This window comes from Oncorhynchus tshawytscha, linkage group LG16 (genome assembly GCF_018296145.1).
Source record: "Oncorhynchus tshawytscha isolate Ot180627B linkage group LG16, Otsh_v2.0, whole genome shotgun sequence".
NCBI classification, from domain to species: Eukaryota; Metazoa; Chordata; class Actinopteri; order Salmoniformes; family Salmonidae; genus Oncorhynchus; species Oncorhynchus tshawytscha.
The window spans coordinates 21,667,886-21,690,713 of NC_056444.1; the positions used below are offsets into that span (position 1 = coordinate 21,667,886).

General features: G+C 40.7%; 1 protein-coding gene across 1 annotated transcript; it reads left to right on the forward strand.

Annotated features, from left to right (window-relative positions):
• The first annotated feature begins 8,109 nt into the window (after nucleotides 1-8,109).
• On the forward strand, nucleotides 8,110-11,670 carry cbln2b (cerebellin 2b precursor). Its single transcript, XM_024374584.2, has 4 exons — nucleotides 8,110-8,474; nucleotides 8,890-9,467; nucleotides 10,245-10,364; nucleotides 10,570-11,670. The coding sequence occupies exons 2-4, from the start codon at nucleotides 9,174-9,176 to the stop codon at nucleotides 10,765-10,767; spliced, it is 612 nt and encodes a 203-aa protein (XP_024230352.1). The 5' UTR covers nucleotides 8,110-8,474; nucleotides 8,890-9,173; the 3' UTR covers nucleotides 10,768-11,670.
• The last annotated feature ends 11,158 nt before the right edge of the window (nucleotides 11,671-22,828 follow it).

Genomic DNA, 22,828 nt, shown 5'->3' on the forward strand with positions numbered 1-22,828 from the left:
AGGAATTAGAATACTAGAATGGGTTTAGCCTTTTTATGGTTCTCCACATGTCAGCCATGTTGGTCAGGTAGATGGTCACAGATGGTTTGCTGGCGCTGAGATATTGTGTAAAACAATAAATGTGAAGAATGTATCTTCACTGTATGTGTGTTAGCTAGCTAGCCAGACAGTTATAGAGGAATGATTCCATTAATGTTTCAAATGAACTGCTAATATTCCAACATTCCATTCAAACAATGCAGTCAATCCACAACCATACACTGGCTGAAATCAGTTGATGATAGGACAAGTTGTTAATGCATCAAGTACTGCATATTGTATCATATAATAGCACTCACAGCTTTCCAAGAAAACAAAATCTGAGACATTGATGGTCTGTTTCCATATATTTTAGAGGCTATTTATACAGCACATTGGTATAAAACCCAAATAAACTGTATTTCTAATTATATGACAATATTTTAGGTCGACTATAATTCCATGACACAATTTCTGATACATCACATGCCTTACTTTTATTTTCGTGCATACGTAAAAGCAGGAAATGCATCATCTATGCCTCTACCATTCCTTCCAATTAGACTGTTTTTGGATTTCTCCCTGACCAAGATGGCTGCCATTTTCAACACCATTATGGAGCTTACAGGGTTTATGACAATCACCTCTAGTAATTTAATAGGATCTCTATTGTGGCATGTCTAAAGTTTTGAACACACTGCCTCCTAGGGGTTTGGCATTTCTTGACCTGCAGACAAATATGTTTTGAGTACAGTATACTGCCATTCACTTGGTATAAGTCTACAGCGAATACCATTCCCAAATCTTCAAAAAATTACCCAGAGTGCCACTGAACTATAGAGGCATACGTTTATTAAGTACGGTTTATAAATTATATTCATCCATCCTCAACAATAGGCTAATTACATTTTTGGAGGACCAAAACATTCTGTCAGAAGAACAAAATGGTTTTGGTAAATCCAGAGTCTGTATAGATCATATCTTCTCGGTCTGTACAATAATCAGTAATAGATTACATGAAGAGAAGCATACTTTTGCATGTTTCATTGATTTCCAGAAAGCTTTTGATTTTGTAAATAGGGATCTTTTAGCCTATAGTTTGTTAAAGACATGGGTTGATGAGAAATTTTATCACGCAATCCAGTCTCTTTACAAAGTACCAATTGCTTGTGTGCGTGTTAATGAATATCGTACAGATACATATTGGAGTAAGATATGATGATGAAATGCTAAGTATCCTTTTATATGCTGATGATATTATTTTGATGGCAGAAACAGAACAAGACCTGCAGAACATGTTATTATGTGCAGTCAATTGGTGTAAAAGATGGAGACTCATGATTAACCAGACAAAAACACGGATAATGCATTTAGAAAACCAGCTACTAAGAGAAGTGTTTTTCAGTATTGTTTTGGTGGAGACATTTTGGAGTTTACTAGCATTTATAAATATTTGGGTCTTTTTATTGATTAACATATGACCTTTCTATACGCCAACATCTGCCCTGGCCGACTCAGCAAGTAGAGCTCTTGGGGGACTTATAGGAAAAACTAAAACACTCAAAGATATAGGTTATGCCTCGTATTCCCAACTGTGTCAGACATGCGTGTGTCCTGTTCTGGACTATTCAGCACGAGTGTGGGGTGCTAAGAGGTGTTTTAAAAATGAACATGTTCATAACAGAGCAGTACGTTACTTTTTAGGTATCCACAAGTTTGCACCTATACTTGCAATAACAGGGGACATGGGCTGGGAACCCTGTGAGGTGAGATGGAAGGTGTGAATGGTGAGACTTTGGAATAGACTGTTGGATATGCCAACTGCCAGAATAGCTAGTAAAGTTTTTCAATGGGATCTATCCATAGGGCGAGCCTGGGAAACTGAAATGTCTGACCTTTTTCAACAGTCTGACTGTGAACATCTGTATGAAAACCAAATTAAGGGAGACATAGATATGATTTTTTTTTTAACTGTTGATGCAATATAAAAAAATAATGGGTGGAGGAGATGAATCATAAACTCAAATGGATAACTTTTTGTTTGATGAAGGGTGAATTTGTGTGTGAGAGATATATTACGTATAACCTACCTAAAAACAAGAGATCGCTATGTGCACAGGTAAGATCAGGGATATTGCCTCTGCGTATTGAAACAGATAAGATCAGGGATATTGTCTCTGCGTATTGAAACAGGTAAGATCAGGGATATTGTCTCTGCGTATTGAAACAGATAAGATCAGGGATATTGTCTCTGCGTATTGAAACAGGTAAGATCAGGGATATTGTCTCTGCGTATTGAAACAGATAAGATCAGGGATATTGTCTCTGCGTATTGAAACAGGTCAGTTCAGGGATATTGTCTCTGCGTATTGAAACAGGTAAGATCAGGGATATTGTCTCTGCGTATTGAAACAGGTAAGATCAGGGATATTGTCTCTGCGTATTGAAACAGGTAAGATCAGGGATATTGTCTCTGCGTATTGAAACAGGTAAGATCAGGGATATTGTCTCTGCGTATTGAAACAGGTCAGATCAGGGATATTGTCTCTGTGTATTGAAACAGGTAAGATCAGGGATATTGTCTCTGCGTATTGAAACAGGTAAGATCAGGGATATTGTCTCTGCGTATTGAAACAGGTCAGATCAGGGATATTGTCTCTGCGTATTGAAACAGGTAAGATCAGGGATATTGCCTCTGCGTATTGAAACAGGTAAGATCAGGGATATTGTCTCTGCGTATTGAAACAGGTAAGATCAGGGATATTGTCTCTGCGTATTGAAACAGGTAAGATCAGGGATATTGTCTCTGCGTATTGAAACAGGTAAGATCAGGGATATTGTCTCTGCGTATTGAAACAGGTAAGATCAGGGATATTGTCTCTGCGTATTGAAACAGGTCAGATCAGGGATATTGTCTCTGCGTATTGAAACAGGTCAGATCAGGGATATTGCCTCTGCGTATTGAAACAGGTCAGATCAGGGATATTGTCTCTGCTTATTGAAACAGGTAAGATCAGGGATATTGTCTCTGCTTATTGAAACAGGCCGGTAATTGTGGTGAAATGGAAGAGGAAAGACTATGTAACTATTGTGAATTCGAATAAATAGAGAATGAAACTAATGTGATCCTTTTTTGCCCTTTCTACCACGATATACACTTGATCTTATTCCAGATATACCCTGGCATTATGTGGCAGAGTGATGAGGAGAAATGTAAAAGTTTTATTGTCCATTGTGTATTTCTGTTAGCAGAATATTTACATAAAGCATAGAATAAAAGAAAAAGGGCTACCTATAATTAAATAGTACAAATATTTATCTTCTATGTGGTTAATGGAGTGTGCATATAGATTGCGTATAGGCTTGTCTCCCATATGAATCTTCTCTTTGTGTCAGACTGGGTTCAAGTGACTTCTGTTTCTTTTGTTTCTGTATTTATTTGTCTGTTTATGGTATGATCAGTTGAAGTTGGAAGTTTACATACACCTTAGCCAAATACATTTAAACTCAGTTTTTCACAATTCCTGATATTTAATCCTAGTAAAAAACTCCCTGTTTTAGGTCAGTTAGGATCACCACTTTATTTTAAGAATGTGACGTGTCAGAATAATATTAGAAAGAATTGTTGATTTCAGCTTTGATTTCTTTCATCACATTCCCAGTGTGTCAGAAGTTTACATACACTCAAAGTATTTGGTAGCATTGCCTTTAAATTGTTTAACTTGGGTGTCAAACATTTCGGGTAGCCTTCGACAAGCTTCCCACAATAAGTTGGGTGAATTTTTCCTTCCTTCTGACAGAGCTGGTTTGTAGGCATTGCAAGTATAAACACCATAGGACCGCGCAGCCGTCATACCGCTCAGGAAGGAGCTGCGTTCTGTCTCCTAGAGATGAATGTCCTTCGGTACGAAAAGTGCAAATCAATCCCAGAACAACAGCAAAGGACCTTGTGAAGATGCTGGAGGAAACAGGTACAAAAGTATCTATATCCACAGTAAAGCGAGTCCTATATCGACATGAAAGGCCACTTGGCAAGGAAGAAGCCACTGCTCCAACCGCCATGGGGACAAAGATCGTACTTTTTGGAAAAATGTCCTCTGGTCTGATGAAACAAAAATAGAACTGTTAGGTCATAATGACCATTGTAATGTTTGGAGGAAAAAGGGGGAGGCTTGCAAGCCGAAGACGACCATCCCAACCGTGAAGCATGGGGGTGGCAGCATCATGTTGTGGGGGTGTTTTGATGTAGGAGGGACTGGTGCACTTCACAAAATAGATGGCATCATGAGGGAGGACAATTATGTGGATATATTAAAGCAACATCTCAAGACATCAGTTAAAGCTTGGTCGCAAATGGGCCTTCCAAATGGACAATGACCCCAAGCATACTTCCAAAGTTGTGGCAAAATGGCTTGAGGACCACAAAGTCAAGGTATTGGAGTGGCCATCACAAAGCCCTGACCTCAATCCTATAGAACATTTGTGGGCAGAACTGAAAAAGTGTGTGCGAGCAAGAAGGCCTACAAACCTGACTCAGTTACACCAGCTCTGTCAGGAGGAATGGGCCAAAATTCACCCAACTTATTGTGGGAAGCTTGTGGAAGGCTCCCCGAAATGTTTGACCTTAGTTAAACAATTTAAAGGCAATGCTACCAAATACTAATTGAGTGTATAAACCTCTGACCCACTGGGGATGTGATGAAAGAAATAAAAGCTGAAATGATACATTCTCACTACTATTATTCTGACATTTCACATTCTTAAAATAAAGTGGTGATCTTACATTTTTACTAGGATGAAATGTCAGGAATTGTGAAAAACAGAGTTTAAATGTATTTGGCTAAGGCGTATGTAAACTTCCGCCATCAACTGTATAATTTTGAAACGATTACAGAGAATAGCTACTTGGTTGCATTCTCTCAAGTGGTAACGCATACGCACACGCACACGCACACACACACACACTTCTGGGTCAACATGAGATTGAGAATTTGTGTGTTTTAAACAACCTGCAGCTGTCTCCAACTCAGCCAATTCACTGTGAGAGTACACACACAAAGGAAAGATCTGAAAGAGTGGTCAGGGAGGAGGGAGTGGGGGAGAGAGACGAAGAGAGGGAGATAAAACAGCTGGTGAACAAATGTGTACAAGTGCCGAGATTCATATCCATCTGTACCCCATGCCTTATAGTTTAGTTTTGATGAGGGATTCCTACAGATATTAGGGAGAGATAGATAACAATAGAGAGTGTGAAAGAGAGGGGATGGGGGGGTTGTGGCTAGGCCCTATTGGAAACAGTTCACTTTTTAAATGAAAGCAAAGCAAGCAACCTCCAGTGCAGGCCAGGGATGTGTATTTCTCAAGGTTAACATTATAGCACTCAGCGGGTAAGCTAGGTGTCAAAGGTCAAACTACTGCAGAGGAACCTGGGAAATGAATCTTATTTTGCTACGGTGTCTCATTGATGTGGGGTTCAGAAGGGCGAAGCAACACAATGGAAACCTTATCTGTTTTTCCTTTGAGGATGCTTTTGGACTCACAGGTTTAAATGGAACCTCTTTGGCCTCGTTGGACAGGTGCACACACACACACATACGCCTTGTTCTCTCTAATGCACTGCACATGGTATTTGGCATCTCTGGAGGATAGAGTAGTGAGGTACTCTGTAGAGTGGTAGGTATATTTCCTTATATGCTCTGATCTACAGACAAATATATATCCAAATAGAGCCAAGGTAACTAGAGGAATGAACAAATGAACATCCATTTATCTTTGCCACAGCAGCACTCATCATAACTATCACAACCCTGATTGCTTAATCAACGCCTATCTCATCAAATCCCTCCACCAGGGGAAATCCCACCACCACCATGGTTTCTAATCTTTCTGGATTTACTAAGCCGAATGCGTTCTAAATTACGCCTATAGATAAACAATGGCAGCCAGCCGCCAGCAGCAGAACTGACTGACTGATGCTAAGTCTCTTTTCATTAGGGCAGATGTCTGTGCTCTCAGACAGACATGCCAGCACACGGCGAAGGGTCGGGATCCCCCTAGCACTGGGAGCTGGTCTGCTCTGCTAGCTGTCACTGCAGATAGCTGTAACATCCCCCCTACTGCCAGTCCCTTCGCCTCATTACAGAGCCTTGGTCCATGGCGGGCCCCTCTCAGGGCAGAGGCAGCCTCTGGTAATGGGAGTACCAGCCCCCCCCATTTCCCCATGCCTCTGCTTGACATTTGATGTCTGTTGCTCTAGCTTGGTGTCCTTCTGCAGGCCTGCGGGTTGGTCTTAGCCCTGGAGTGTCTGATGGCTTGCTCCTGCATGGGTTGTCACTCACTGACACTGTGATGTTTGTCAAATGAAGTGGGAAGGAGGGAAGAGGGGAGTAAGAAAGGGAAGGATGGAGCGTGCATGTTGGGTAGCTGTAATTAAGATGTCTATATAGCTACAAGTGCATAATAATGTCTTGTGTTTTACTACTGCAAGGCAAGTGGGTCACTAGATGATGTGACATGGATAACTGGTGGATGTTAACTGTTTAATGTCATTCTGTGTTATCTAAGGATATATGGTTTCATTCCAACACAGATTAACACCGTGGATGTTTGGCCAATCACTGCTATATATACTGTGTACTGTATGTAGACAATTGCTTCCACACATATTATCAGTCAGGAGATTTGTACTACACCCAGGCTACACTGTTGAACATGTTTATTCCCTTCATGACAGTTTGAATAGTGGTTGGATGAGCGGTTGTAAAAGCACAGATGTTTCAATGTACAGGAACATACATGTGGAATATAAAATAAGGCTTCCAGTGTGTTGATGGTTATGATGTCAAGAGGTGTCAGATTTCGTCTGGCGTTTTTCAAAATGTTCTATGATGTCATTACAGATGGGTGGATCAGGGTGGATGGATGCACAGATCAATTTAAATGAATGAATAAATAAATGGATGAACAGATTAATAGATGGACAGATGCCGAATGGATGGATAGATAGATGAAATTCCAACACAACCTCCGGTCAGAAAATCTAGTTTTAATTGCATTTAAAATATGGATGACAAACCTAACAGAACCTTAATGATACACCTACCCCCCCATCCCCTCTCACTCCTCTGGGATATTCAGTGGAGTCAAATGTATCATGGTATATGAATCTGAACTCCTTGCATAATCTGGCCAATTAGCAAAGTTTAGAGCGAGTGGAGTGACAGCTCATTACGAAGTTTAAGTGAAAGTTCAGCAGTGCTGAGGAAGTTCTCAGATCCATCAGAGACAAAGAGCCATGATAGGGACCCTTCTACAGAGTTCTTCAGAGGTATTATGACATGTTTGGGCAGGGCTGGACAGAGATGGTAGGTGTGGGCTAAGGTGAGGTGTACAGGATGTATACTAATACATTGTATATAGGGTCCAGAGTTTTCCTGGTCCGGGGTGGGAAAACCCTTGGCCATTGGAGTGGGGGATTCTATGTATTTACTGTTTTATGCCAAATTAATAAACTGAAATCACACATGTTACTGTACTGTACATTTTTTATGGGAGACGCATAAATGGAACTGAATCCCGACCTCTCAGCCCTCCAGCTAATATAATCAATAGTATCAGATATGTACAATATCAATATTAATAGATAGCATAACTATTAATTAAATGTAAGGTTGCAAAGGAATAGCTTACTGAAATTCCACCACTGCTATACTCCCACTGCTTTAATTAATGACACAACCTAGTGACAAGGAAAGACTGCAAGGTGCTGCTCACTCCCACCTAATGATTTTGCCTTAGAAACACAAACATTTTTAATAAAAACAACAGGATATTATGGTAGTTTGAAAATTGTCCTCATTAGTCTAACACAAATTCACCATGCACCTGTGGTGAGAAAAAAAAGAGCTGACAGTACCACCTTTATACCGCTGGGTGTCGCACAAGTATCTATGTGGCTCCTGTAAAACTGCCAGTTTTGAGCTCAAATTAGTGACATACATATCCAATTATAGGAACAGCGCAAAAAGCAATGATATCCGCTGTTCTGCCACTTTCATCTCTGATTAAGCGCGCGAGAAGAGAAGGGGGGATGGCGGGGTATAAATTGCGGGTGCAGATTGGGAGGCAGCCATGAACTCCGCTGTCCCGGGAGGGCCACTGATGTGTAGTCTCACAACATTCAACTGGTTATGTAAACAAGCGAATCAATCAATACGTGTGCTTATTCTACTGTTCTAGCCTACTAGTGAGTGAGGTGCCCTTATACGCCGTGCCTACGACATTACTACTGGACTTGTACTTCCATAAAAAGGATGGGCGTAAGTCGCCTTTGAAAGGGAAACGAGGGGCGATCCCCTTTCAGCACAGGATGCGAGCCCACCGCTCAGTTCACTCTGCGCGCTGCTTCCTATACGGAATGAGAGACTGACTCCACGCTATGGATAGGCCTATTACAGGTAACGTCCAGACGTCTTTTCGGGAAAACATATATTTGGGTTTCTGATAGTGTAAATAGTAAGCTAGTATAAGAGTGACCAAATTAAACTTGAGGGGAAGAAAAATGTAATAAATAATTGCTCACAATGATTGTTTTTAGGATTTCCAACTCGCATGAGTATTTAACGTTCATTTAATAATGGGAGGTGATACATCTGACTAATATTTACTAATTTGAAAACTATAGCCTAAATTAAATAGCCTATATTTGACGCACTTACTTGATAGGCTACCTTAGAATTCCGTGCGTATTACGCACGAGTTTTTGTATAGTTCTATGGATCCCAATTAATCATTTTAGCACTCATTTTAGTATATCTTAAACACCTAATAGTCTGTCATACATCAATTGATATTTGTTTCTTAAATCACCAGGAAACACCACCACACCGTATGTTTGAAGACCAGCCTAATATCAACTGAGACGCGCAGGAGGAAGGGGGTGTGAGAAAGAGAGAGCGTGTCTGTGCGTGTGCTAAAAGTGTGTGCGTGTGTCAAAGTGTGTGTGTTAGAGAGAGAGCGAGAGAGAGAGAGAGAGAAGGGGAAAGAGAGAGAGGAAAGGAGTAAGGTTGGTCCAGGTGATCGCGTCCTATCAAACCTCCAAGGAGCTGCCGTGTAGGATCAGTGTGCACAGGAAGGATCAGAGTTTCGACCAGACCATGGTGGTGCCAGCCCGCTGCCCGGGCCCCTGTGCCATGCTGGCGCTCAGCCTCTTTATGGGATACGGCGTGGTGCTCTGCGTCGCCGGCCAGAATGACACGGAACCCATCGTACTAGAGGGGAAATGCCTGGTGGTCTGCGACTCCAACCCTTCCTCAGACAGCGGGGTGACCTCTTCGCTCGGGATATCCGTCCGGTCCGCGGGCGCCAAGGTGGCTTTCTCTGCTGTGCGCGGAACGAATCACGAGCCCTCCGACATGAGCAACACGTCTATGACCATCTACTTTGACCAGGTCAGCTGTCCCGGGAATTTACATATGCAAATATTGTCCCTATCTGGACAGATACTTATTTTGGAGATTGATAATATGTTAAATATATTTTTTTTTCTGATGCGGCGTACAGAATAATGTTTTAATGCAAATGGGTTATGATAACTTGACCTGGGTTGCGTTTATGCGTTGGGAGATTTCTTTCTCTCAAAAACTTGAGAGCAGTTTTGGGGAGCCTCTGCAAGAAAATGTTGCAGTATGATAACGGGAACATTGTGATCGTTGTGCGTAATTACCCCAAATATGCATAAAAGCTGCAGCTTGATGCAAATGTTGTGATTTGAAAATACGTAGGCTATTGTACTTATAGTCTGTCTTGTGTAGGTTTAAGGGACGCGCAAGCACTGCGGCGCAACAATAGATGTGACTGCTGCTGTAAATGCTCCAACCATCAAGTGGAGTATTTTTACTCCCAGCTGGTGCGCTGGAGCATTATGGACAGTATTATGTTAATTGTTCCCCCCCCCTCTCCGACAAACTAACGTGTATAGATTGAAATCAATGATTCGACCACTACGTTTATCGACTTCAACAAAAAACATTTATTGTCCAATTGGAAAACTGAAAGTGACAGGCGAGCAACATTGGGTAATGTGCGTCGCGCCTTTAAAGGACCGCTCTATTACGCAGTGTGAAAGTGCTTGGTAATTTGGCTAGTTTAACCCTTGCGGTGTCTCAGTCTGTTATATGGTGACTCTGGGTTCTGCACGTGCGTTACCTTGTCGCTTTGTGTTGCAGGCTTTAGTGAACATCGGCAACCATTTCGATCTCAAAGCGAGTGTCTTCCAGGCGCCAAGGAGGGGCATATACAGCTTCGGCTTTCATGTGGTCAAGGTTTACAACAGACAAACCATACAGGTAAGACCAGTGGTCAACATTTGCTTTACTATGATCGCTATTCAAGGTTTTCTGATGGTTGGCCTAGTTGGGCTATAGTGTATTGTTGTAGGCTATGCCACGGAGAAGCCATCCCAAATGGGTACATTATTTGTCATAATTAGAGTAGGCCAACCGTACGATGTAACAGGTCTGAATTCTGCGCGTGCTGTTTCCGTTACCCCAGGTCAACCTGATGCAGAACGACTACCCGGTCATATCAGCTTTCGCCGGTGACCAGGACGTTACGCGGGAGGCCGCGAGCAACGGCGTTCTTCTGCAACTGGAGCGCGAGGACCGGGTGTATCTGAAGCTGGAACGGGGCACACTCATGGGCGGATGGAAATATTCCACTTTCTCAGGCTTCCTAGTGTTTCCACTATAATTTAATATGCGATCACGGAAATCGCAAACGTTACTCCTCTACGGTTGAGGAACGATAAAGACAAAAATGTGCTCTTTTATTTGAACTAAACTGTCAGAGGAGGAAGAAGACAGACACATATGTGTACATACACACACTATACAGTATCTATTTAATTCAAACATGAACGTTTCCTTGGAGTTCATACATCCAAATCCATCGACCAAACCCAATCTGGAAGGATAACCGAATCGATCGCTCCGTGATGTATAGGCTACCACTTGTCGATTATTTGGATTTTATCACTTGGGAATCAATGAACTTTTGTCAACAGACAGACGAGTCAGTGTACCTCTGTGTACCCGGACTACTGAACAGATGAGAAGAAGGTTATATGAATCGAAGAACTAAAAGTCCCGAGCTAGTCTACATGTATCTTCCAATGCTCTATTTTGTGTTTGTATAGCCTTTGGCATAGAACTAGGGTTTCCGTCAAGTGAGGTGTGTGGAATTATAACGGACGTCCAAGAGAAGAAGAGTGCTTTCACGCCCAAAGCATTTTTTGCACGAACGGAAGAATGTTTTTGTTTTGTGCTGTCTATGGTGTTCCATTTTGGATGCTGAACATATTGAAAACAAGCCAACTGTAGGCTACCTAACTATCCAGAGATGACATAAAAAGAGAAAAAAGGCAACATATTTCAGCCAATGGAGATATCTATAGAAACTCTTTTACAAAAAACATTTATCGAATTTATAAAGTACATATTCACATTATGGTGTGTTCTACTCTACATTTCGAATCTGCGTAGCTTTGACTGATTTAGTGTCCAGTGACGTTGCTCACAAATGTACATTGTGAAAATAACAACAGAAAAAATCCCTATATATGATGTCCCGCCTAATAAAAAATATTGTATTGTATACGCGTATCTATTCACTTTTATTCTATACCATTTTGAGCTTGCAAATAAAACAAGTTCGAAAAGACAACAGGTCTGAAGTAAGTTAATACATTTACGTTCAAAGTCAAAGTAATCGTGACAGAATAAAGTGCTGGACAGCGAACGTCCTTCTCAGACCTGTAGCTCACTATAGATTGGCGCTGTCCATGGTTCTCATCTAGCAGCCGCTTGAACTGAATGCAAATGCTATGCTCGTCACGACACACTGAAGCCCACACCAAACCCCATTCAACTCTCGTTGTTGAAAATAGTAAATAGATCGCTATCAACTTTTCATGTTTCTTTATTCTAAGATCAAAGCAGAGAAATTACATGACAATACAATAGCATATTGACATGGTCAAAACGCTCTATTTTGATGTGAGTAGTGATAGTTATTCACATACTGTAATTATCTTAGCCAAATAATTATGCAATGCAGAGACAATGAGATATTGTTTTGGGCCTGCTGTAGAAAAACAACCCTCCAGCACGCACGCACACACACACGAACACACACACGAACACACACACACACAGAGAGAGAGAGAGAGAGAGATCAAGGTTGTTTTTCAGCCACGATGTACAGGGATACATTCCTATTACATCTTCACAGGTGAACAATCAATAGTAGATCAATGAAGCCTACTCTATTTCTAGAGATTTGATTTAATCAAGATACTGCATGGATATGGGAGCATCACAAATGTTCAGATATGTCATGTGCTAAACGATGCTATCAAATATGTACCCCAAACAAGTCCACATAATTAAACATGCATTGTGGTACATAGAAACCAAGGAAACAGGAACTGAAGGATATGTAAATGTCTGGTCTATTTCCAGTGTGTGTGTGTGTGTGTGTGTGTGTGTGTGTGTGTGTGTGTGTGTGTGTGTGTGTGTGTGTGTGTGTGTGTGTGTGTGTGTGTGTGTGTGTGTGTGTGTGTGATAGCAAGTATATTAATAGATGCTATAACTAATGGTGCCTAGATGCTGTATATAGGCCTATACCATGCAGGCCTGATTGGCATTCATTCTTTGATCTAGGTTAAAGGGGAACAAAATAAAACAAACGTTGATATAGATTGAAGATATTGGCCATGAATGAAACAGATAGTAGAACAAAGGGAATTGGTGTGGTGTAGATAAAGTGTAGCCTAATAAGAAAATAAGGGAGATGGTAAGTACACCTATACCTGTCACTGTTGGTTTCCTCTGGGCTGCATGGCCAGGTGCAGTGTAGTTTTCAGCAAGGCTGGGATGTGGATCAATGGAATACTTAAGTTTGATCTTTGCATTGGAGACTAGGTCTCTGTCTAATTACAAGACCAAACCCACTTATTTGACTGTTGCTACAAGATATTAAACAAGTCATGGGTTGTTTTGAATTGTTATACAATTAGTACATTGTTTTAAACAGCTAAAAGTTGTGTTGATGCTATCAGGCATCTATTGTATTATAAACTGTAGATTGTGATGCTTTATCTGATCTCATAAATTCACATTGAGAACAGTGAAACACCATTTTGATAATGATGTAGGTGGGCACTGCACTGTAAGCCAAGCAGTCATGACAACAGCAAGATGGCTGACTTTTGGAGGTAGAAAATGTGATTGGTTGAAATCTACTCTGCTCAAGAGAATGCTGAAATGTTCTTATGCAGACATAATTTCTAGACTTGTCAATACAATATTGATTGAAGTTCATTAGCTCACCAAGATCTCCTAACTATGGATACTTTATATTCAGCTATCAACAATGGCACAAAATACTGAGATTGAATAGCCTATTATTCAGAAAATCTTCTAAAATTGAATGTCCAAAAAATCCAAGATGGCAGCAGGATGGGCCGTGGCAGTGGAACCTAGCTGGCAACTGCCTAGCAGATTAGTGTCTTAACTAGTTCAATCCAGTTTTTATATTCAACATGCCACACACTAGGCAGGTTTCAATTGACCCAGATGTATTAGACAAAAGCAAAGTCGCAAACAAATAAATAATTGTGACATGTGTAATGGAAGCAGCAGCTGTAGGAGAAATGTTCTAAAGATCAACACATTTTTATCTGTTACAAAGCGGTGCATTTTTATTTTGTCAAACTTTCTTTATAGCAACAAATGATGATGGAAACAAGTGTTTTTCGAATAATGATGATTGCCGCTCATTTTGAAGGTACGCAGTGCATGTGATGACATGAAGTAACTACAATACTCCACATTTCATTCTGAATGCTTACTGATTTCTAAATCTATTTTTCAACTATAAAACGTAATGTTTCTTTGCGGGACAAGGATTATCTGGTCTTTCAAGAATGCCTGGATTGCTTTGCTTGGTTTTTCTGGTTGGCTGGATGCGAGATTCGCCATCCAATTATTTCAGATCTAACGGAATGCAAGTTTCACCATGGCGCTGACTGTGGCAGTTATTATAATTATTAGAGTATTAGAGTATGGTTGGCTTTTGTGGGCTACCTGAGACACGAAACAGGTGAGACGGCATACAGCCTGTCACCAATTTATTGACGCGCAGTTTTCACATTTTTTATTCCACACTAGGTTTTTAGCGAAACATGTTTTTTTAAATGTGTGATGTCATTACGTCCAGCTGTTATTATCGAGACAAGACAGTTCAACGGAAAAGCACTGGACAAGTTCATGGAAACGTAGCTAGTGTGTGAAGGCAACAGGTACTTTGAGTAAGTTAACACTACCTACACATCAGCGTGGATACCGACATCCATTGGTTTCTACTAGTTACCATAGCCACAACGTTAAAATTGGCTATATTGTAAAATAATCATAAAAACAAAAATAAGCATTTTGGCCTTAATTTAAGGTTAAGCATAAGGTTATCAGGGTGGTTAAGGCTAGGGTTAAGGTTAGGTTTAAAATCTTATTTTAAGAAGATACATTTATCACTTTGTGGCTGTGGTAAGTAGTTACGACCGCATACGTTTTGCGGAAACGAGACCAAAATCTTCTAATTAGACTCCAACAGCTGAGAGCAGAGCAGAGAGGCCTGCTGTTACTTCTGCAGATGCCAGGCCAGGGATAATGTAGCATAGAGTAAAATGTCTCTGGCAACCAACATACCACTCACCACTTCACTCTCTCTCAACAGCTTATTTGGACAGCATTTTAAAAAGCCCTATACACTTTTGATTAAGCCCATACTGACTCAAACGGTCTATTGTTGGACCATTTATTTTCCTAATTATGTCTGTATCTCATTCTCTTATCTTGTCATGGCTTGATTACTCAGAAATGATTCTACATTGTTGGTGGTCAAATGATCCCAATCCATAGAGGCAGACACAAATATATAAAACCAGAAGTAGGGTTTGTGTACCCTTACGAAAAAAGATTGCAGTCAGAGTGCAGTATAACTGCAGTACACTGCATTATAACTGCAGTCAGAGTGCAGTATAACTGCAGTATGTGACAAATACTGCATCCAAAATAAGTTCACATAAATTCCACAATCTGATGCTAGCACATGATGAATCCTAAACACCGTTTGGCACGACAGGTGCCAGATGAGTGTATTTGATGTTACCAATATATAGCTTTGATGAACGTTAGCCATCTAGCTGACATGTACATCTTTATGCCCTTATGGGTGTGAACCATGGTTAAAGTAGCCTATTGCGTGTTTTCCACAGATATCAACAACATATATCAAAGATGTGAAATGATAACACCACCATGTGTCCACCCCAATAGTACCATCAATCCCTGTGTATGGGGGACACTTTTATGGATGTACAGATGGCAGTATATTGTTCTTTGTGGGCCTGATATAAATAAGGATAAAACTGGTACCACCCATTAAAAAACACTGAGCTAATATGGCCTTTTAGTGTTTAAAGACGTCTTTGTTTCAGAGTTAGTCTCTTGGAGGCAGGCATGCTTCTTGTTAAATATCCTTTGTGGCCTCGTCTTTGGGCTCGTGTTTCATTTAAACAGCTCACCCAGCAGGATCGTAGACTTCAATGTGGGCCCTCACGGCACGCAGCACTGCAATACTTTATGCATTACAGTCTAAATGACATATTAGAGTCATCAGAGGCATATTATCTGTGGGTTCAGCCTGTCGTAATGGATGTCAGTTGCAGTTATTCATTAAACTGTAGGTTTGGTGAGGAGTCTTAAACACACACATATATAGACACACACACACTCGCTCTCCTCAGAGAGACACAGCTGTAATTTCTACCCAGTCAGGCTTGAACAAAATGCCACATATCTAAACATTTGAAAACTCCCAGAGAAAAAAAACAAATTAAATCGATTACAGCAATCAGATATTGAAGTCCTCTGGTGTTGACTTGAAGGCTGTCACCCAGAGAGCATCGTAACTGTAACTCATATTAGACAGCATTGGAGTTTACACATCTAATTTAATTGCTTCAGCTTGCAGTTAATGGTAAATGTAGCAAAACCAAGTAAATATTCTGGGAGAAAACAGTGGAGTATCTTTGCTTCGTCCTGCCCAAAGTTTTGATCTTTACAGCTGAAATAAAACCATTCATTGATTATCATTCTCCTCCCTTACCAACAGTGCTCCAACAGTGGAGTATACAGGTGATTAACTACTGACAACTTATTGAAAACCATAACAAGTAAATACCATGGAACGAAGTTTGATTTCGTTGGCAATCACCATTAGTCTTCGGATTTCCTTAAAATTAAAAAAAACTTAGTGACTTCAGCTTTTGAGTCTTGCCTAAGGGTAAGGCACAATAAACACAGTTGGAACATACTGTATACTGCTCTGTGCATTTGTCGCTTTGCTGAAAAACCTTGTGGACCTCATGAATCAACATACACAATTAGATTGTGAGGGGCTCTTTGCTGCCACTTTACAGAATGTAATCTGGTTCTCTGCAGAGTCCTCTGAATATTGAAGGACCAAACTGCTTCTAGAACAATGACAAGCCATCAGAAATCCTATTTTAGTAGTTTTCTATAGTTTGAAGCTATTAGACACACACAAAAGCCACAGATTGGCAAATTATCCCTCTGTCTCTCTGAATTTGGCAGAAGGAGTTTGCATCCCCCCACTGGGCACAGACGTCATTTCAACGTCCATTCCACGTTCGTTCAACATCATTTCATTGAAATGACATGGAAACAATGTTGATTCAACCAGTTTGTGGCCCGATGGGCAGGATGTGTTTGTTCTAATGTCCCTCAAGGGGAACAGTAAAGAAAAACTCAAACATCACAATCACAAGAGACCAACTAACAATGTACAGTATCTTTTTATTTAACAATGAACAGCCAAGTAAATACATGTAGTCACAGCAACTAAAATCCCTCACACAAAATGTCTCCTTTCCACTCATTTTCTCAAGTGTTCCTCAGCTATCCATTTGTGGCTAAATTTGCCCTTAGTGTGATTCTGGGTGAGAATAATCCTTTCACAGCAGTATTTTTATATTTAGTGTGCTTTCAGGCAAACCTAGCGGCACTTCCGTCTGGGTTGAAACAATGCTTAGTCCCACACTCAATCTAATATCTAATGTGGAGGCAAGTTAAAAAGGAAATGCATACTGAATGTCAAGCTTTATCGCTAGCCGTAATGGCCCCACCCTCTTTATATCATATTAAAACCTCCTTCCATAGGTTTTTCTCCAGACAAGCTCTGTTAATTTCATAGTCCTGCAGTAATGGCATAGCAATAGGAACATAACCACCTGTGCCCTTCCCCTCGTTAGGAATAAAACTAGCCCATGCTTTGACAAGGGAGGGAGGGAAAGTGGCAGGCAGGAAAAGAGGGCCTCATCAAGGTGAATCATGCCTTTCTATTCAAACGTTTCTATTCTTTAATCACATATTAGTGCTAAGACCCCTCATACATCTTATCAAGATTATAGTTTAAGCAACAAAAAGGTCAGAGCTGATGAAACACCAAGTGGAAATTTTGTCTTACTCTAATGAAACACACTTGGGATTTTTCCAAGTCCTCCCTACTGTGCTGTGGGACATTGATTCATTTATTGATAGCACCTGTTCATAACTATTAGATGTGCTGCATCTGTAGCTTCTATCCCTTCTCTTGAAGGGGGTTCAAGACCCCTGCGATAACTGCCATGGCCGCCTGATGACCTGGCCAATTTACACTTGAATGAGAAGACACGGTAGCAAACCGGGAGAATACACAGAGAGGATAGATAGAATGCACGCACGCACGCACAGCAAGCACTGCACAGTGGCTGGTTAATAATGCATCTGTTTGCCTAATAAGTAAAGAGACTCATATTACAGACCCAAACATCAGACAGACACCCGCCTCTGTGGATGGACCCCTGTGTCAATCAGCTCCCTGAAGAGATGGAGAGAAGGAGACCGAAGAGAGAAAGATGGAGAGGAAATAGAGAGAGATGGGAAGCCTGTTTATTCCTTCTGTCTTTCCTCCCAACTCTGCAATATCCATACTGCTGAAATGTGCAATTCCCCAAAGATGCACCCCCCTCTCCCCTACCCCGCATCCCTCCTACTTATAGAGACAGTACAGTAGACTATGCAAAGCTAGGCAATGCAAGCCAATCTCATATGAGGAACTTCCATGATGATGAGAGTCTCCAATATATCATCTGTCTACACATTAGATTCAGTCAGTGTCCCAGCCCCACAGCCTAACCAATTTAACCAGATTCATTAGAATGGGAAACACTGTGCATCAGCACTACTCTAGCACTACTGTAGCAATAGGTGGATGACATAAATACACTGCGATGTGAGCTGGGAGATGCTCTGACACAGAGGTGGGTGTCATACTTACAGCATGTACTATCCTTTGATTGTTCCGTGGTTGCCATGGCGCTGAGGTGCGGTGAGGCTGCCTAGGAAGAGAACTCCTGTACATCTGTAAGTATTTTATCCATTTTGAAAAAGCTTTTTTTTTCAATAATTTTTGTTTGTTTTTGATAACTTGTTGAGGGTTGACCTAAAATATCTGGTGATAACCCACGTAGTTGCAGGACTAGTGATGGCAAGTCCATTTATGTGGCTTGGCTAGCTAGCTAACTATTTGAACGATACAGCAACACAGAGCCATCTTTCCACCTGCCCCAGTTTCTGGAAGGAGGTTGAAAGCGGTGTGCGGGATGAGAAACTACAAGCTTGCCTTCGAAGGGGACTGTTCCGTATACTACCAAGGTGTGGTGGTCTTTTCTGGCACTTTTGCAGCCGCTGAAGCCTCATCCAGGTTGGTGCTACATTTTTGGGAGTTGACAATCCAGCCTATGCACAATGTTGAGCTGAATATCGTAGACATCAAAGTGTCTGGTGAAGAGCTCCTGTGGCCTGACTAACATTTCTCCCTGGCTGCACCATCATTTGAATAGGAAGATAGTACACAAAGGCCACAGAGGGACCAAACCAACAGTTGATTTAAAGCTAGCTCATGGATGTCCATAAATATTCAATATTACAGAGGTTTGTGCCAGTTTAAGTTCAATAATATAGTAATGTTGTTCTTTATGCTGGGTATGTTTATTTATACATTTATTTCATTTTAAATGTAGCTAGTAGGCTACACGGGCAGAATTTGAAAAGTGGTGTGCATTTCTAAGACATAGACTGAAGAGTTTGGGACTGTGAGAAACTGCCACTATCCAAGAATTATCTCCTTTAACAAGCAGCAAAACTAAACTAGCAGAAACACAATGAATATGTATTTGAGATTTGCAGGTTTGACAGAGTCATTGTAACATGCATGACTATATACTCACACTGAATGTACAATCATCATAGTTAAAGCAACATAATAACAACTACTCACATACACATAACTGGTCATTTAAAGCAGAAGTCTACCTTACAATACATATGTTACTTCAACCACATACAGTGCCTTCAGAAAGCACACCTTTTTCCACGTTTTGTTGTGTTACAAAATGGGATTAATATGGATTTAATAGTCAAATTTGGTCAACGATCTACATAAAATAGTATATAATGTCAAAGTGGAAGAAAAATTCTAACATTTATTAAGAATGAATGAAAAATAAAAGACAAATTAATCTTGATTAGATAAGTATTAACCCCCTGAGACAATACAAGTTAGAAACACATTTGGCAGCATATTTCTGGGTAAGTTTTCTAAGAGATTTGCACACCTGGATTGTACAATATTTGCCCATTATTCTTTTAAAAATTCTTCAAGTTCTGTCGAGTTGGTTGTTGATCATTGCTAGAAAGCCATTTTCATGTCTTGCCATAGATCCTCAAGCCGATTTAAGTCAAAACAGTAACTAGGCCATTCAGAAACATTCAATGTCTTCTTGGTAAGCTTGAACATATGAAGAGTGGTACTCAGTCATGTGTTGTTTTGGATTTGCCCCAAACATAATGCTTTGTATTCAGGTCAAAAACTACAGTTCTTTGCCACATTTTTTCAGTTTTGCTTAAGTGCCTTGTTGAAAACAGGATGCATATTTTTGGAATATTTTTATTCTGTAGATGCTTCCTTCTTTTCACTCTCTCATGTAGGTTAGTATTGTAGAGTAAATATAATGTTGTTGATCCATCCTAATTTTCCTCATATCACAACCATTGAACTCTGTAACTGTTTTAAAATCACCATTGGCTTCATGGTGAAATCCTTGAACGGTTTCCCCCCTCTCCGGCAACTAAGTTAAGAAGGACACCTGTATCTTTGTACTGACTCTGTATTGTTGCACCATCCAACGCCTAATTAATAACTTCACCATGCTCAAAGGGATATTCAGCGTCTGCTTTTTATTTTTTTAAATTTTTTACACATCTACCAATCGGTTCCAAATCAAAACCTCCCTGGTCTTTGTGGTTGAATCTGTGCTTGGAATTCACTACTCGATTGAGGCACCTTACAATTATCTGTATGTGTGGGGTGCAGAGATGGGATACTAATTCAAAAATTATTTTAACCACTATTATTGAATATAGAATGAGTCCATTTAACCTATGTGTTTAATTAAGCACATTTTTACTCCTGAACATATTTTGGTTTGCCATAACAAAGGGGTTAATTTTTTTAATTAATTTCTCAAATTTTCTACAAACAAAATAGATTTTTGGCATCATGGTGTAATGTATCGGTGACTGAAATTCTTAGGCTGTAACACAACCAACTATGTGAAAAAAGTGAAGGGGTGTGAATACTTTCTGAAGGCACTGTAAATCATGCATTCATGTCAATGCCAAAATTGGGCCAAACATTTAACTACTTATGCCAATGAGAGATATTGGGGTTACACGGTTGTATCATTTATTCTATTTAGCCAGGATAGTCCACACAGAAACACATGTTTTTGAGGGAGTCAATTTACAATCCAGCCCTGAGTTGTCCGAAAACAAACATCAAGCTATTGAAGATGTCTAGACGATCCATCATTGATCAGAGCAGTCTCTCTGCCAACCAGTAAAAATACAAGTTTGAACATGTCAAGTCCAACCTCAGTTCATCATATCACCGACATATGAGGTGAGTAGCATAAAGCTTGCTCGGAAGGATTGCCTTACATTCACTGGAGTCAGAATAGCCTGGGGCTCCACAGCCGACTTGGAGGAGCGCTACAGGCATGGTAAAGGGCAAAATAAAGAACAGATACTTCTATGGAGGCTTCCGTTTCATCTACGATCAATCCACTGCAGAGAGAGAATGGGAAATACATTTCTCAGATTCAAATATCAACTGCCCGTTTCGGCAGTTTCTTTCACACCCCTATCTGATGCTATACTTAAGCAATAAGGCACGGAGGGGGGGGTATATGGCCAATATATCACGACTAAGGGTTGTTCTTAAGCACGACGCAACGCGGAGTGGCTGGATACAGTCCTTAGCCGTGGTATATTGGCCATATACCACAAACCCCTGAGGTGCCTTATTGCTATTATAAACTGGTCACCAACATAATTAGAGCACTAAAAATAAATGTTTCGTTATACCCGTGGTATACGGTCTGATATACCACAGCTGTCAGCCAATCAACATTCAGGTCTCAAACTACCCAGTTTATAATGTGAATTATGGCATCATATTTCAGATAAGTAATAAAGCATTTGTGTTAGCTCCCTGTCGTTACAGCAAGCACACACATTTTTTGGTCTGTCCCAGACAGTGTGTTATGGTTAAGCATGCCGGTTTTAAAGGATGCATTGGATTTGTTGTGTTGCAGGGTGGATCAATGCCAGGCATGCTGATGAGCAGTGGAAAGGTGTAGCCAGAGGCAATGTGATGATGGCCAACACATGCAGAATCACACCACCAGCCATGAGAGTCTATGGGGAACCTTATGCACGTCTGCACATCCAGAATAGATAGACTGCAGGCATGCATGAAGAGAGAACTCACAGAAGCACACAGACACGCACACACACATGCCTATAGGAATGCCAAAACTCCCACACACACACACACCATACACACACTGTACATTACATTGAGTTGCACGGAGGATCACACACACACACACACACACTCTGTCCCAGGTGTTTCCATCACTCGCGTGATTTAATAATGTACAAAGAACAAGATAGAAAGACAGACAGGCCTCGTCGGTGCCTCCCTCCCCTCACCCCTAGACTGCTGATATTTATAGCCCTTAACATTATTTTTAATATGAGATATGATCTCCCAACTTCTCACCACAATTGTCTCTCTTCAGCTAACTACAATCCCCCTGTAAATCCCATCTGGAGAATATAAAAACATGCAAACAGGCCAAATTGGCTTCCAGGAGAGCTAAAATCAGCCTTCTGAGGGAGGAATGAATCTGTTGCAGTTAAAGGGGTCAAAGGGGAGCCCTCAGTCTGATAAATGACTGATATGCTGTGTTCCATGGATATATGACCTGACTTCATGATGAATGGAGGATTCTATGCCTGGAAACAAAGCTATCCTGCCATAGCTATGTTCATACAAACCCCTGCCTGCAAACACACACACACACACACACACACACACACACACACACACACACACACACACACACACACACACACACACACACACACACACACACACACACACACACACACACACACACACTTCTGAACACTGGAAGCATGTTGACTATATTAAATACTGAATCATACTGAATGTAAGTTCCGTTGAATTGAGCCCTAGCTATCTGGGATACATAGAATTT

Bases quoted from the DNA above. Each gene is read 5' to 3' on its own strand.
- cbln2b (XM_024374584.2), top strand. From the start codon at position 9,174: ATGGTGGTGCCAGCCCGCTGCCCGGGCCCCTGTGCCATGCTGGCGCTC. The intron at 9,468-10,244 runs GTCAGCTGTCCC...TTTGTGTTGCAG, and splicing joins TGACCATCTACTTTGACCAG to GCTTTAGTGAACATCGGCAA. The intron at 10,365-10,569 runs GTAAGACCAGTG...CCGTTACCCCAG, and splicing joins ACAACAGACAAACCATACAG to GTCAACCTGATGCAGAACGA.